General features: G+C 45.3%; 2 protein-coding genes across 2 annotated transcripts in view; one reads left to right on the forward strand and one right to left on the reverse strand.

The window, feature by feature from the left end:
- Positions 1-17561, forward strand: part of Hwt (SH2 domain-containing adapter heavyweight) — a 272150-nt gene that overhangs the window by 205941 nt on the left and 48648 nt on the right. Inside the window, exon 4 of the mRNA XM_076791075.1 lies at positions 7053-7188. Within this exon, the coding sequence (XP_076647190.1) occupies positions 7053-7188 (136 nt within the window). The remainder of the gene's footprint in view (positions 1-7052; positions 7189-17561) is intronic.
- LOC143355901 (uncharacterized) overlaps positions 1-17561 on the reverse strand; it is a 279512-nt gene that overhangs the window by 36999 nt on the left and 224952 nt on the right. The gene's annotated exons all lie outside the window — the stretch shown is intronic.

Raw genomic sequence — 17561 nt, forward strand, 5'->3', positions numbered from 1 at the left:
TCCTCTAATCTTAATCGGGCTATCATCAGCAGAACCCCTATCGTCAGCGTCGTTCGGTGCAGGCGCCGAGTCAGGGCTCGTCCTGGCCGCCGCGCCGGTTAACGGCAGTATTGATATTTTCTCCTGGCTGGCGCCCGAAGAATCGGTTGAAGGGGGAAATATAATTACGGTGGTGACAAAATACCCCCCGGGCATGATGGCGTGGAGGGGTGGAGGAACGGGTAAAAGACTGTTCGGCAGAAAGAGACAGCGACGGATGTACGCGAACGGAAGGACGAAGGGAAGCGTGCGAGCAGGCGGAACGGGGCGTTCGGTGTCGCAGGGGGTGAGAACAGGGCGCAGAGAGGGCGAACGGGAGGACGAGGGTGGAGGTGACTTCCGGCGGTACTTATAATTGTTCCAGCACTCAGTTGCTGGTGCTCGGGATCGCCCCGAGCGCGACGCCTAAATGCTTCTGCAGTTGAAATACAGCTCGCGTTCACTGTGTTTTCTGCTGTCCTCGAAAGTGCGGTCGAAATGTCACACTCCAGGCGTCTCCCGGCAGCTCCGCCGTGTCCGGAACCTGGGTTCATTCGGCCCCGAGAAGCGATTTTTCGATGCTCGCGAAGTAGGTCTCGTTAGCGGACACCGGAGATGGCGACCGCGTAGTGTTCCATCCGTCTTTTTTCCAGAATTTTTAATGTGTTTTTCATTTTTGAGCACAAGAAGTGGCTGAAGAAATACGAGTCTGAACTGAGGGTGCAACGTTCTAATGAGCACACATATTCTTTTAGCTACGCTTTTCGCGATTTCAACGAGTTTGCAAATTAGGACAGCATCGATCATTCCTTACTATTTTGTTCACCCATTTTCTATTTTCGACATTACAAGCTGCTATTCCTTTATACTTGCGTTAAATTACACGTATTTATTTAACCCTTGCAAGTTGGATGCTTTTGACGATTTTATGGCAGTTATAAATAGATCGAATCCTCATGTATCAAGTCCTGTTACATATCTGTGAATCTACTTCTTTGAATTCTAGTTCTTGATCCTAGTACAAATACAGTGATTACTCTATATATGTCCCAAATACCTAACTCATAAAAGCCCCAGAACTATGCCCACTGCCGCAGGGTATACCCCGCGAGGTAGAGCTTCGCCTATCTCCTGGCCGATATATGTCTCTGACTAGACCCGTATTTTGGACATATATCGAGTAACCACTGTAACTCCCAATTTAATCTGGCTACTAGAAAACTAGAATTTAGATTCAACATTTGTAATTTTAAGAAATCATGAAAAATACATTAAAGTACTAAAGAAGTTTACGGACAAAGTATATACACAATTTCTCGAAGTGTGAAAATAATGGAATACTGTATGCAACCATTTCTGAGAAGCGTATGAAAGTAAAAAGTTACCGAGTACCGAGCGTGGTAATAATACAAACTTTCTCGCTCTAGAAGAGTTCTAGAATAATACTCACAATAATTAAACTACCGAGTATCACAGGAGCGTACAGCACTGCTAATAAAAGAAGACTCACGTCCGGTTCTCAGCAAACGAAAAAGAACACTAACAAACGAGTACTTTTTAATTATCCAAAAACCTCGGGAAGTCCGGCAATCCAGTCGCAACCCGATTCGTCCTCACAGTCGTCAGCAAATAGCCGCGGTCGTTTTGCCATGTATAAATAAACGAAACAAAAAAAAAAAAAGAAAAGAAACAGAGGAGGTTACGGTGGTAGCCGGGGAGCTCGTAAAAACCGAAGAAACCGAAAGAAAGAAACATCGACGGGGGTGGGACACCTGGGAGCGTCGGACAAAAGTTTCCGTCGCCTCGTTGTCACCGAGGCAGCCCCTGACGAAAGTGCTCCTCGCAAACAACGACGGGGGGTGCGCGTGCGGGAGCGACGAAGAAGGCTGACGGGCACCACTTGATTCAAGAGGGTGAATCGTTATGACTCTCGCCCCCCGTAAGCCCTACTTAATACTTTAGCGCTTTATTTTATGCGTGAGGTCGGGCGCGGCTGTAGGTCGCATTTATCACTGTAACAAAGAGCCCCGCCGCGTCGTGTCGCGTGAAAGTTCAGACGCGCGGCGCGGCGCGGCGCGCAACGACGAAGACCCGCTCGCGGTCTTGGCTCCTGAAAGTGAAACACGGGGATTTATAGTTTCCTAAACGGGAAGGGGAGGCAACGTGGCCACACCGGGAATCTTTGATCGCTGGATGGTAGCTAGCGCGAGGAACCGGTAACTTCTTTTGTTGAAGTTGAACCGCCCTCCGCACGGTGTACAATGCTTCACGCTTCGTCTATTTATTGAACACTTCCATTGTCGACCCAGCAACCTCCGAACTTCTCGATAGGTTCTACTTGAAACATGAACCACATTTTTCAAAAGCCATCCCACGGTACAAGTTCTGACGAGGACTGACGCGGAATAATTTCTTGGAAGCATACAAATTTTGACTTCTCAATTATCGTCAAATCGGAAGAAGTGTAGTCCAATCTGAGGAACGATAAGTTACTTTTAACAGTAGAAACTCTGTTTCACTCTGCATTATTTGAGATTTCCGCTTGCATCCTCTGTGCTCAAGGCAGTAGAAACGTTCGTAGTATAAAGTAACGTGTAAAATAATGGAAGGATGAAAGCGGCTTTCGTCCCCGGGTCGTTTTAATGTATTCGTCTGTGTATCATATTCAAATTCGACGATTCCAGGTCCCCGGCCCTTCGAACTTTGCAATCTAAGCTCTCCGGGCGGTGAAATTCGCCTGTACTTACTAAAAGAGCGACATTATGCGAGACCACGAAATTTCTGAAGGCTGCGAGCGATTATTTCTGACTCAGCTCGGGGAATGTATTACGAAGGTGGTCGGCGGTTGCGAAATTGCTATCGATTTATCGATTGTACTTATTACGGATATACGAGAAAAAAAAAAGGAAAGCGAAAAGTCGATGCGGATACTATACTGAACTAATATTTTGAGAACACCGGCGGTAACGGCTCGCCGTTGTCGGTCACGTGTATTTTAGTAACGAGTTGGAAAACCGGGAACGCGACGCTGCGAATGCGATGCACACGATACCGGCAGCGAGATTACGCGGCAGCTAATAAACGCGGTTAATTATAACACACCGGTCGAATAATCGGATTAAAGTCCAACATAACGATGGGATTATTGGAGGACCGTTAATATAGTTGTTCTTGCCGAGTAATGTGGATCGAGACAAAGCTGTTTAAAATACCCCGGGGGAAGTTGATTACCGTATCCGGTTCTGTCTTCCGTACATGCGTAAACGCGCACCGACAAGCATAATTCTCTTTACACCTCGCGTAATGAAATTTTACGAAGCGCGAATCCACGATTTCGTTACAACATTCAAGTTACTAGAAATAATCTAATCTTCTCGCGTCTGTTAGCACGTAAAGTGGAACGCGAATGGTTCATTTTATAGTTATGACGGCGACGAATGAGGGGAGAATATTTCTTCTATGAATATTTCAGTGGGAAACGTGAAAAATGATAATTCAATACCCCGTCGGTTTAAATCCGCTTCTGCTTCGCACCACTTCGAGGAGAATATCGATATTCATGAAAACCGCGGTGGCCGACCGATTTTTTATAATACTCCTCTTCAAATTTTATTCCTTGCCTTCGATCGGTGCAATATGCACACGCAAGTAGTGTTTTCAAAACGTCTAAATACCCGATGTACATTGCAATAAGAAATCTTCCTATCCAAAAATTTAAATGCATTATCTGTCCTTTCAAGGGCATCGCAAAGTCAAATGAGCATTAGAATCATTGCCTCTAAAAAACCAACAACATTCTTCTGAAAATCTTTTCCGTATATTTTTCGAGATATTCACCGTTTCCAAATAAATCAGACACGCTGTATAAAATTCAAAATCTGTCACACCTAGGGTGTGACACGTCCTCAAACACCGACACACTGCAGGCTGCCATTTGTCGAATAATTCAAGAAAGTCGCAACACAGCGCAACAAATGAAAAAAAAACCTCACCATCATCCGGCTCCCCAAATTCCGCCGGTATCCGCCACCGCGCTCGATTCTCAAACGAACCAAACCGTCGCTAATATCGTTTCCATCGATCGCGCGCAGTCCAAACACGGTCTACCCGCTAAAACGTTCGTACATATCTCCTCCGCGAAACCGCCCCCTTTTCGTGCATCAGTCAACATCGTCTCCGACATTCATCGGAATACGGGCATGTTTGCGCTCATCGGAGTCGAACCTGTCGCACACCGTCATCGGATTTGCGACAGTCGATCGACCCGTGTTAACGACGACGCCGATGCTTCTTCCTGCCCGGACAACTCGGCCCCCGTAATTTCCGTATAAACATCCACGAATTTATCTGTTCCGACCGGGACGAGAGCCGAAAGAAGGAGACGCTTCAAGAATTGGGGGGGGGGGAAGGTTAGGTGATGCGCGTGGGAGGGCGGGGGCGTGAGGCAGAAGGCAATCGGCTGCGTGTTCGAAACAGCCCCCGGGGGCACGACGCTCAACTTTGGCAGGAGAATTCCAATTTTGGCCTCTTTCAATTTAAGGCTACTTGTCTTCCTCGCCGTCTTCTCGTCCGTCTTGTACCAGAGAGCAGGCAGACTCGTTGCCTTCCTCCCCCTCGCTCCCACCCCTCTCTCGCTGCCGTCATTTCAATCCGCCATTCCTTTTCTTCGGCTTCCAGCCGACTACGACTCCCCGATTCGTGATACAACCTCCTCCTCAACCACCCCCTTCCCCCCTTCCACAGGAAGAGGTTCCGCCGCCATTGATCAGACGCCTCCGACGAGAAATCGAGCGTTCCTCCTCGTCGATCTCTCCCCGTCCTCGTTCAGGCCCGCAGGCCATCGTTATTACTTTTATTATCGTTGTTATCGTTAATATCGGGGACCACCGGCTCGTCGACCTGAACGGGGAAGCTTCGTTGATGGCGCACCGATTGGGGGCTGGATTGTTGTGTACGCACCCGATTCCCTCAATGGGGGAAGATTTTGATTGGGATATTTTCGACAGTTTCGCGGGCATCCGTCAGAAATGCGGAATCAATTTGTTTTGCGGTGTGATCCACACTGGTATGCAGTGTTCAAAGATCAGCAAATTTTCGTTCAATTATTCCCCGTGTTTAAAGCGTTGTAACTACACGCAGAAACGACGTAAAACATTCGCGATTACGATCAAACAATTTCAATAAGAGGTAGTATTAGGGCCTGCTTCATAGCTGATGCTTTTGCAAATTAAGTAATTCTAACTTCCTGTCAATACAAGTACAATTGAGCGAAACTTCCTCTGAACTCGACAAAAATTACAGGTTTTCAATTTTACATCGATTCCTGTTTCGAGCCACCCACTGATTAACAATAAATTCAAACTGAAACCTGACGGTGCACAGACGATTAAGCAAACATTTCATTTCTAGAGCGTTCCCCTGCCCCAATAGTTTGTCGTCGGCACGGTCCCGTGGCCGGAAGAGTTAACGATGCACCGGTGCATATTGAGCGCAGTAGTTCAAGAAAATTGTCTGGGTCATAAGAGTGCCCCGGCCGGTGTAATTACCGCAGACTATTACCCCCCGTTCGAGCAACCGAGAGGAGAACGCAATCCCCATGAATCCTTTCGGTGCTCCACTCGGATTCCGGGGTATTCGGTTAAATTACCAGCATGTTAAGTATCATTACTGAGCAGGGGGGTTAGAGTCTATCCGATGACTTATCTCGGAGAAAAGCTACCAAACAAGGGTATGCTGTGCGGTCCTAATCGCTCGAGTCAGGGAATAAAGCAGCAGCAAAAAGGAAACGACGTGCGGGCGCGGCCGGGTTGTTTTCTGTGGAAATAACGATCATTTAGGGAGGCAGAACTAAAAATGTTTATCCTCCAGCCGTGGCCAAGGCATTACCGCAATTGGCTGCGCTCAGGGCTGGGAATTGCGTCGGACTAACGTGTCGCGTGCTTATTCGAAGGAACTCCGGCAATAACCCTTGCTGATGGCGCCCCACCGAAGGGACGAACCTGGACGTTGTTGGACGCGCACGAGCGCCAAGCGGCCAGCTCGCTGCCAAATTAGTATTGTTACCGAGTCAATAATTTCTTCTGTCCAAGTGGCCGTTGTTTGTTTTCCACTCGCACGAATTCTCATTCCGCGGCTCAAGGTCTCGCCGCTGGAACCTTCCGATGTTTACGAAAACACGCTGCCGCGCGGATAAACATACTCCCGGCTTTGCCGCATCGTCCGAGGCGACCCTACTGCGACAGCGTTGTATCGTTGTGTTCGCGTTCTTCAATTTTCTTTTCTTTCGATCGCAATAAAATTACACATTTCCATCGCCAATATTTATACATTAAAGTAAACCTCAACCAAGAAATTGTTAACGACGTCCCGATATTCGTAGCGGTCAAAGATATCCGCTACAAGCGACGGTTTATTAATTCACTTGCTTGAGTCTGCATGGTAATTCTCTTGCCCGTGACATTTTTCGATTAAAATGTCAACGTGAATTGCTTTCGCGGGCATTTACTCGAGCTGGTTCGTTCATTAACGCGCATACTAAAACGTAAATCGATCTGCATTGCAATGAATGTATTTTCATACTCGGTATAAAAGAAATCAAATACCGTCACTTTTAAGCACTTGTTTTATAGTGTATGGTAACCACCATGGTGTGCCTCGAATAATTCTAACTAAAAAATCTAGAGGGCCGCAGCATTCAAATTGCTTTCCATTTGGTCTTTGAGATACAAATTCCGGTGGCAAAAGCGGTTAAAAGGAAACAGAAAAAAAAAACACAGGAAAGCGTTTTCTGCATGCGCCTCGCCGACCGCGTTTAATTGCGTTTGAGAGTGACTTTCCCGGCGCAGTCGGCTATTTGCGTGGATATTTCAGTTTCACACTTTTCCTTTCGCCGTTTTCGTTCGTCGACGACCGATAGAATGTTTGCCGGGAGTCAGTGTAAACAATACCTCGGCGTTCCGGCCGAGCTTTCACCTCGGGCTCGGGCTGCGCCTCGAGATCGTAACGGAAGGAAACAATTTCTGCTCTGTTTTCAGGCGGAAGTCGAAGTTGTGGAACAATATAGCGACCCCAGGGACAGCAAGTCCAAGGCGTACGTCGAGCCCGGAGCGGAATCGTCGCTGCCGACGATTTACAGCAAAGTAAATCGCAACTATTGCCGACCGTATACGGGTAAGTGGTCTGCCTGCGTGCGCGTCACTCAAAAGAACCCTATCTTGTCGCCGAGATTACGGTCTTCTTATCCCGACTGTTTATTCTCGAAGATCCTTAAACGCTCCGCGGAAAGAAAGTTTCAATGGCCGGCGGAAATTGCTCGAAGAAACGATTCCATTAAAGGAAACCGATACAATCTTCGAAATGGAAAAATTACTCGAAGTAGGTGTGTTGTGATAGAAGGAAATACAGCTTTCGAAGTTGAGGGTGATTTATCTACCGAAACAATAGGTTCCTCCATAACTGTGCTACACCGGAAAGAAGCGTAACAATTTTCTTATTATTAGAATTATTAGCCTACATGAATACAGTATTAAGAAATGAAAGTATTACAATACACTGTACTAATAGAAGATTTTAAGAACCATTTTTATCAAAATATTTTAACCGATACACTCGATGTAAAATGTTCCTGAATATCAGGGACGATATACTTTAGTAATCTAGATTAAAATTTTATGAGACAAGATACTCTGTATATGTGAAGGAACAGGGTTATATAAGGCGGGTGCCTTAGAACAAGTGTTCAAAATCAGGTGTACGTGACTGAGTCCTTTATTTACAATAAAGAGTGATGTCGCGAGAGCGTCCGGGGTGGTTCAACTAAAACCGGCGATTCGCTTAGGCTCGCGGTTGAACTGTATTGCAACTTAGCAACGACCGGACTAGACTCTAAGTCACTCGGCGGATACGCGGCTGTGTCTCGACTTCGTGACTTCCTCTTCGCGTCGGTAGTCTCTGCCTTATATCTTCAAAAATGCTTGTCGGCTGATTGGTGGAAGTCCTTGCGGGGAACTTCCACCAATCCGTGCATTTTGCATAACACGCCCACGTTCCACGCCTCTCGTGCGTGAGAAGGGTGAGCGTGTCGTTCTGTTAAAAATCTAATTTTGGTGATGCAGCGGGGTGTCTTCCGGGCCCCGTGCTAAGTGCGGTACGTGACTGCTGGCTTACGTCAACGGGCCCAGCTTTCCCGGGTGATAGAAACCAGGCACGCGTCGCTGGGACACTCTAGGCTGGAGACCCTTAGACTACCCAAAATTTATGGCGTCCACTTGCGCTATTGAGTTCGTCGCTAGGAACTACAAGGACACATCTGTCCGCTAAGTGGCCAAAAACGTTAAAGACGTTTTCTCACAAATAGCGTCTTATGCTGTGCAAACCATAAATCTTTCTTGGTGCTGGTGCGCTGAAGATTTCTCTTCCGGCGCCCCGCTAGCCGCTACATATGCATGTCCGAGGACCTCTGCAGATGTACGAGCTGCGCAGAAATGAATATAGGGAATTATTAATGCACTGTTTATGCCAACAGATGCAGCATAGTCGAATACGATATGCATGCGACCGATCCTCGTAAATCCGTGCAAATCCTCAAGTGCAGACAAAGACAACGACTCGTGCTCGTAAATTTCTATTACGGGCAGTACGTATCTAATGAACCGTTCGGATTATACAATATATATACATATACATCGTTCGATCGGACAGTTTCGGCATTATAATAAATAAACGAAAACCAGCGCTCGTAAATCGTCGACTTATCCTGGCGTCTGGATGATAGCCACTACCGCGCTTTTCTGATTCCGCTTATCGATTGGCCCGCTAGCTGTGTGTCCAACTTTCAGCCAACCAGCTATCATGCTCCCCCGCTCTTTTTTTTTTCATTTTCATTCGAAATCCTTTCTCACCAAGTGGTTGATCGGACATAATGCAGGGCTGAGTAAATATCATGGTGCGGATGCTGTTATCGGAGCCAAGGATCCTTCTCAAAGTATTGATCTCTGGGGGAGAGGGCTAGTTCGATATGCATTCACGAGCATCCTTCAACTTAACACTTTAAAAACCACTCGTTTAAAAGCAGAAAGAAATTTTTCATTTTTCTTCCTCATTTTTGAGAATTGTGACAGCAGAAGCTTGATATTGCAAAAATATTGAATGGAAAATCAATTGTTGATAGTATCGATTGTAAGCTATCTGTTGACACGGAGGCTCATTCATTCGATCTAATTTTTATTTTATAATTACAAGCGATCCTCGACTAACCTCGGTACTTTTTAACAACTCTAAGAAGGATTCTTTTTTACAGTAGTCTAAAATTTCGTACAGTTAACTTGTTCTAGAAAATGTGAATACTTTCATATAAATTACTCGTTAAACTAGAAATCGACTAATTTCTAATGTCTTGTAAAAATTGTAAGAGCTTTAGAGCTTTATTATAGCGCTTTAGAGCTTTAAGTAAAACGAAAGATTATAAATGGGAGGTTTTGATAAAAAAAAAAGAGAATTTTGAATTGCGTGATTTTTATATCTTAATGAGAAAATCACGGGGTGAAGCGTCCCAAAATGATAGACAGTCGTCTCAGTGTTAATGTCTAGAATCAGTCACGTTGAGCTTGCTTACAAATCGATGCGGATGAAGTATAAAAGATATGCAAGATATATTAGTTGCATTTATTGATTTCAATATATCGATGCGAACGGAAATATTCCCGAAGCCCACGGCAATGTAATAATTCGAACGTCAATCGGGATTCAGAACGGGATCCGGATTTGGACCTTCACCGCGGCGAAATCTATTTCTGATATCCAGCGGGACGCAGCCATATAAATTACCTAGCCCGATCCATTTCTAGTCTCGTGGACCGATGATATTGCCTGTATCTACTTCTCTCGCCAAATCGCCATTTTTGCCTCACAACTTTTTGCTGGTCTACGTTGAAACAAAGAATGAACAACGCGATTCGAATCCTGCTGTTGATAGTTAACCATTTATTTCGAAGTGAAATTGAATTTAACATGCAATCAAATAACCAACGAATAAACAACAAAAAATTTCGCATAGATTCAAATCTGGGGATGGTGTACGTAAATTTAAATGTGAGACATAATTGTAAATTTAAATTTGGAATATAATTGTACGCGAATTTAAATTTGGAATATAATCGCGCGTGAATTTTCATTTACGATACAATTGTACGCGAATTTAAATTTGAGATGCGACTGTACATAAATCTAAATTTTTAAGGAACAGATTGGATTAAAGTTGTTGGACTGCTTCGATTAGAGCAACAAATCAATGCATACGTGATATCTGAACGGTTTGTGGGTGTGAACACGAGGGACGCAGTCCACCATTGGGGACATGTACCGATCAGTACGGAATTGATCTGTTGCTTAAGTGTATGTCCGGGAGACCATAAGTTCTGGATTATAGAGTTAACAGAAATTCCCGCGCCAAACCGCAAATTAATGCGGCGAGCCCCCGACGATACGGCCGATACTCCAATGTACGAATTATTGAGGGAACAACTCAGTTAACGCAGAGCAAGAGCGGCGGAAGAGACCCTCGATAATTGAACGGCGCACACATGGTAGCGGTGCAAAGTCACGAATTGATCGAACGTTTTCGAAACCGGGTATTTGCTTCTTGTCGAGCACCAAATTCCAAAAAACTTCTCGCACCGTGCTTTAAAAAATATTTCGATACCGCAAACACAACCATTTTCGAATCCAAATGTCTGTCGATATAATGTCTTCAAAAATGACTGTCTACTATTTGGATTGTAGAATTAGGATTTTTAAATATTTATAAAAATTCGTTGTGGAATGAACCGTAATCTCTTAGCTCACGTTATACATCCCAAACGACGTAAATAATTATATTTCTTGCGTGTAAAATTTGTCATGACCTGCCGTCAAGTCCCGTCAAAAGTTTTCGGACTTGGAACAATTTGAGTCCAATAAAAAAATTATTTACCCCTGGAAACTCGGTCCTACTTAAATTTAAGAGTCAAAGCACTTGGCATAACCATAACTAACATAATATATAATATATAATAACATAATATATAATTAACACCATTAAACGTCAAAATTTTTTTGGCCATGGAGTAATAAATAATTTATTTCAGAGGCCATTTTGATTACCTCCGTACTCTAATGTAAATCGTTGCAATAATGCAACTCAAATGCACTAGCAAGCGCTGAATAGTTAGAAAGGTCCAAACCCCACCTCATACAATTCAAATGTGACTATAAAGAAGATTCAGAATTTAATGCCATTAATATAAGGAAATCTGTAGCAGGTAGACCCACAAAGTTTGAAAAACGTAGATCAGCCTTTATTATATCCTAAAGCTAGAACTGTGACAAGGGAAAAAAGGAGAGACATGATGGACCTGCTAAAATTCATTCCTCCTGTTCAGCATGATTACTATCATATAAAAACTTGACAACAAATCGAAATGACGAGTCCTCACATACAGCTGATGAAGAAGACATCATTTATATTGCTGATGAATTAATCACAAATAAGATATTATAACAAAACTGTTAATATTCATTTTTATGGAAAGTCTGTAATAAAAATATATAATAATTAACTTTTTCTGTAATAAAAAACTTAAAAATTTAAACTCTGAATTTAACTTTATTACTTTTTCCACTTGCCAAACCGATTAACTCCACCGGTCACATAAAAATTGTAACATTACTGACGATTCTTTTTTGGCTATTCGTTCTTATTAATTTCAAATACCTTTAGATGAAAGCTACATCTGTATTTATGCATTCTACAATATTTATTTGAATTTATATTATAAAGGGAATTTTAAAAACCAACGTACATTATTTCATCGCATTTCTCAACTTTCTGTTTTATGGAGTTAATCGATTTGTGCAATGAACGGCTCAATGTCTCTCGATGCTCTTTCTCAATATTTGGGTCCAAATCACAATCAGTGCCACCTCCCGAGCTCCCAACGATAATCGTCGCCGATTCGTCCAGTTTTATTGACTCTCCTTGCCTCGAGTCCGGGTTCAAGCAGTGGGACCCGTCCCGAACGTATTCGAAGATAACTAGTTGGTTGCGGGATCCGCTCTGGTATTCGCAGGTGCCCGATTCGCAATCATTTCGTGGCAGCACCGCCTCGTAAACTTTGGCCACTCGTTAACCCGTTTCACGGGAACAAGGGTCCCGGTTGAAGCATCGTCGCGTTGGAATGCCCGGAGTTCCGGTTTGTAATTAACCCCTGTAGGTAGTTATCGCGCGGGCGCGACGGGACATGTCCGAAGCGGATCCGAGATAGACGAGCGTGCCACGCGTATCGTTTGAAAATCCGTTTCCCGTTGCGTCGCCGCGCCGCGTATTTGAACGGCCGGGCGTATGCAGATTGCCGAGTAACACCGATCCCGGACAAACACCACCGGTGTAATTTGCATCCTTACCGTATTCATGGGCTTTTAATTCGCCGGGCGTCGTGAATGGCGGTCGGGGATCAGCCGGGCGAGAGGACGCGCCTGTGTAAACTTAGCCCGGGTCCCGAAGGTTTGCCACCCTGATAGAGGACGCCCTAGGACGTTGCCCACGCGCTCTTTGATGCGACTTCTTGCCGCGATCCGGCGAGCATTCTAATCGGGCCGAACGATGTTTATTCTGGCCGAGGTGGCTTCCGTTTGCGGCCGCATAAATAATGCATCATCAGTGGAAAGTAATCGGTTAGCCGATCCTAGGGCACGGCAACGACAAACTATGCTTCCCTTCGCCAAAGTCCGTAACCGTTTCGCGCGTCCCACCGCGAGAATCCCAACTACCACGTTTCGATATTGCTTTTGATTAGGGCTCTCCGGATTATCCCGATACTCGGATTACTCATTATAACTCGAAATCCGTGATCGAATCTGACGACTAGGTGGGCCTCTCATTATCCGAATATCCGGATATCTCATTTCAGATATTCGGATCCGACATAACCTGCAAAATATCATTCGCGACCAGCGTTACTAGAATTGAGGACAAATAGTGGGGGAAATTTTATAGTCAGAACCGAGTGATGTCACGAACCTGTAGCGTAGTTTATCCCAGATCGAGGACATTTCGTGTTAGGTTCCCCCACTATTGATACGCAAGTGGGATAATTCTCGGAACGTGACGTCACGTGTTTCCTCGGAGGGACTGTTCGCGGCAACGCTGGTCACACAACTTACATCTTTCGAGGAACAATAATCAAAATTCGTGTCTTAATTGCAACACGACAAGCAGAGACATTTATATTCTCATTTTCCACCGGTTTCCCTCAACTACTTCCCTCCGGTGAACCCCTGAAATCCGGCTGCAATCCGCGAAAGAATCCCCGGCATTTCCGTGGCTTTACGATACTTTAATCGCAGAAGCAGAAAGCGGTTCCAAGTCCCCCGAATCTTAATCAGAATCTAAAACGAGCACCATACAAATTCCGGGGCAAAATAGGCACGCATAAAATCCGAGTCCCGGAAGTACCTGAAAAAGGCTGCGTGCCATAAACGCGGGCCCCCATTACCCATCATAACAAGAAGCATCTCGCCCAATTAGAGGCTGTGTAAAGTCGTTGCGTATGAATGGTGGGCTGGAGGACAGAATGATCGCGTTTATCTTGGGTGCTATTGGTCGTTCGGTAGAAATATTGCGGAATTAGGAGCAGATTTCCATGGGTACCCGTGGCAATGGCGCGTCCTCTCGTTCACGTGAATTGAATCTCCAGTTACGCCGTCGTTAGGGAGAAAATAAGGGATGATAGAGGGACGGTATCGGCGAGATGGGGAGGTCGGAACAGCGTGTCTAGGTCCGGTCGATTCATAAAAGGGTGCCGGTGGAACGTCTGGACTCTCCGCTGCCTACTTCCGGTCAGTCGGAACACGTGGCCTGGTCCGGTATCAACGTTTCAACCGAAACTTTTCGGTCCCATGGTGTGCGGCTGACGTTACTTGCCAGTGACACCGCGGCGGCGACCTCGTCCCATAATGTGTCGTGTGATATTTAATTAAACTCCCCCTGCGAGCCTCCCCCAGTCTCACCCCCCTTGCTCATCCACTCCCGCAGCGTTCCGCTCCCGCAGTCTGTGAAGTTTCAAGGGGTTCTTCGGCAGCTCGTACCTCCCACCCACGCACCGACCCGGACTTATTAACCGTTTCAACAAGGCCCCTTCGCGCCGCGATTTTTCTTGCCCCTCTCTTCGAGTGGATCCAACGTCCGAAGTAATTAAAAATCGGCCGGTTAAATCTAATGAAGTGGAATGGAACGGAGCGCTCCGATCCCCGCGGATTCTCGTTAAGGCAACCTGCCAACGTTACCACCATTTTAATAGTGTTTTCGGTCGCTTCCCTCCCTACCAAACTGCTCGTCGCACTTTACGAGTCTGGTTTTTGCAGTTAATGGAGTTTTCAGGATGCTTCGTGTGCTGTGCAGTAGGTGGAGCAAGCAGCTTCCGGACAACTTTTGTTTGGCTGCTGTTGCTGTGGTTTCTTATCGGATGCAGAGGTTTATTAATTTCACCCTCCGAAATTCGCGCGTTCATAAAAATGTGACGTGTATTGTCAAGACGAGACAATATCTGTGTTAAATGGTACTCCGGCTGGCCAACCCTGTTCACCTCAGATGGATTCGGCTGTGGGCTCGAGGTGCTCCGAGATGGCCCGGATGTGCGGTGTAGAGATAAAAACTTGAACCGAGATGTTGTGCAGGCTAACTGGCTATAGACTGTGAAGTGTTAACCCTTTGCACTCGGCGCTATTTTCATTCTAAAACTAAATTTTTCTCTTCCGTCGAAACTGATCCGATTTCCACATATAATATTTGAATCTTTAGTGATCTGTTAAATACAAATTTTGTAATGTAACAAATACATTGTAATAGTTGTTGTAATTTCTTTGAAATAATGCCACAACAATTTCTAGTGATGCTTCAGAGTCACCACTCGAGTGCAAAGGGTTAAACACTGTAGTTCACGCACGTATAGAGTATCAGAGGTGGGAGAAAAATATTGTTCTGCTTTAGTTGAATACCTATACATTTTCAGCAAGCGTTATAATTAAAATAAATATGATTTTGATTTATTCTCAAAATTGTCAACGTTAATAGTCTCGATAGCCGATGATTCCCCAACCTTGCAACTCGTTGAGCCGCGAGGATTCGCGTCTTGGCTCGAGAGACCTCGAAGCAATTTAGATCCTTAGCCGTGAGTGATGTCGACGGTGTTACTTTTGACGGCAATTATTTCCACAATTATTTCATATGCATGAACGCGGGAGAGCGGAGACAATAAACAGCGTTTAGCCAGCGTTTGACGTGAATCAAGCAGTCCCCTGTCGCAGAGCCGTTGGATGAACGGACAAACGGACGGACGGCTTGTCATTTGCATACGATGAACCCGAAGCGGCGTTAACTGCTCGGGGACGCGGAACGAGCTACAAGTCACCTGGTACCGGTAATTGAAACGAGGGTAGCTTCCACGAGGGTCGGTCCAAGAGACAATCAGTATAGGAGAAAAGTTCTTTCATCGTTCGAGTAATGACGTAGCCGGTATTTTCAACCGAAAGGGACGAAACGCGTTGATTAACGACGCTACGAATTTTCAGTTGCTCGTTTTCTACAATTACGTCCTGCGGTCTCCGCAACGATTCTATTCGAAACTTTTTCCTATTAGCTACACCGCTCTCAACAAACACGGTTTGTTATCTAACGACCGCGAAGACACCGGCGCGATTTATATTGTTTCAACTCTTAAAAGATTAAAATTGTTTTCGTTTCAAAACTCTTACCGTTTCGAAATGGGTCCCAACCGAAATGGCGAACTATTTTGAAGTCGGATTCCATCAAATTACTTGTCCATGATTTTATAGATCGATCTTTTGGTTGTTTTCCTCTCTTGGATTCTTTTAATAAAAATAACATAAATTATGACAATTGTGACAAGTGTGAAACAATTTCGCAAGTTTCTGTTACAAGTGTCCACCGACTTAGAGGTGCAGATTCACTCGTAGAGCGGACGTCCATTACTTTTTTTACAACTTGTACACGCGACATATCCAAACGCCATTTATCGAAAATCGCCACGAACATTCCGGACGAGCGCAAATCAGCGTCGCGTACCTCGCGTCCCATTTTCCCCGTTGTTGCCAATGATTCCGGAGACGACTACATTTCATCCGAGCATTAAGCCCGATAGAGAATGAACCGTTGTCTCCCCGGGAAGACGCCCTCTCCGGGAGACATTAAGGGCTCGTCCGCGAGTTATGTTTACGACATCGCGATCCGCCGCGCGACAGTTTTAGTATTCCACCTTGGCAGGAGAGGGCGGGGACGGCGAAAGTTTGTTGGATTGCCGTGAAGATGAATAGTTAAGCTTTCCCAGCCTCACCAGGACGTCCCGAATTTCCGTCTTTCCTAGCGGAGCATCCCCTCTTTCCTCCACGTCATTTCCCTTTCTGCTCCACATCCGAGCACGGACCGAGCCCCTGATGTCCCCCCCCCCCGCCCCGCCCCGCGCCGACGTTCTTCACTTTCTCGCGTGGTAAACTAGATCATTTACAAACTGTCAACGGCATGGCTTCGCGCCTCTGTTCGCCGTTCTGCGAGTCCGTGTCGGATCTCACGGCGAGATCTCAATCCGGCCGCAATTTCGGAGAAACTCGCGAATCTCTCGCCGCGGCCCCCGAAGTGTTCTCTCGCGAACTCGCGGCGCGCGATCTTCCGTCGCGGATAATTTCGCGCGGCGGAGCTCGACGTCGAGTGGCTTCCGGAGAGAGCGGATCGAACGGAGCCGGGTCTTGGAATTTGATTTGCCGAACTTAGACGTCGAGAGTTTCGCTGAATCGTGATCCTCAGTCGCTGGAAGATTGCTGATCTTTGGGGCCGGATCTGTGCTCGCTTGTGTTTTTTAAACTGACGGCAGCTTGCGGAGACTGCGCGCCTGCGGTGGGAATAATTTGTTGGATTGTGGCAAGTGATTTAAATCAGGTCATTTCACCTCGAAACGATCGGGTCTGTGGCAGCAATTGTCAAGCGAAGATTTTTACAGACATGATTGCTCCGGAACAGATACAGAGAACATTCTCTATCTCTAGCTTCACACTAGGTTTACGGAGCACTAATAGTGACTATTTTACGTTACTTTGTAGAAATAACTAGAACGTGCAGCCCAAATTTTTAGCCATTTTTTTTTTTAATAATATATACCCAAAGAGATAGTTGAATAATTCCTCATGGATGTATCCTTAGAATCTTAATAATCGTAAATTATAAATATTAGAACCCGCCATTTTGACGGGCCCCGTAAATCTAGGGTTAATAAAACAGATTCATAAATTTTGTAATTCGAAGTTGTAGCTAAAAGTATCCAGTTTCTGCTGTTAATATTTGATAATTACTCTCAGTAGCGAATATACTATACAAAGCAACATTGTAATTTTTATTTATAAACATGATCGGTTTATCGTGCTAACATTGCCTCGCTTTGAACAGATCCTATTTGAACAGTTCTTAACAAATGTCACGACAATAGGCACTGTGGGAAAGG

The sequence above is a fragment of the Halictus rubicundus genome, chromosome 7, assembly GCF_050948215.1.
Source record: "Halictus rubicundus isolate RS-2024b chromosome 7, iyHalRubi1_principal, whole genome shotgun sequence".
Classification (NCBI taxonomy): Eukaryota; Metazoa; Arthropoda; class Insecta; order Hymenoptera; family Halictidae; genus Halictus; species Halictus rubicundus.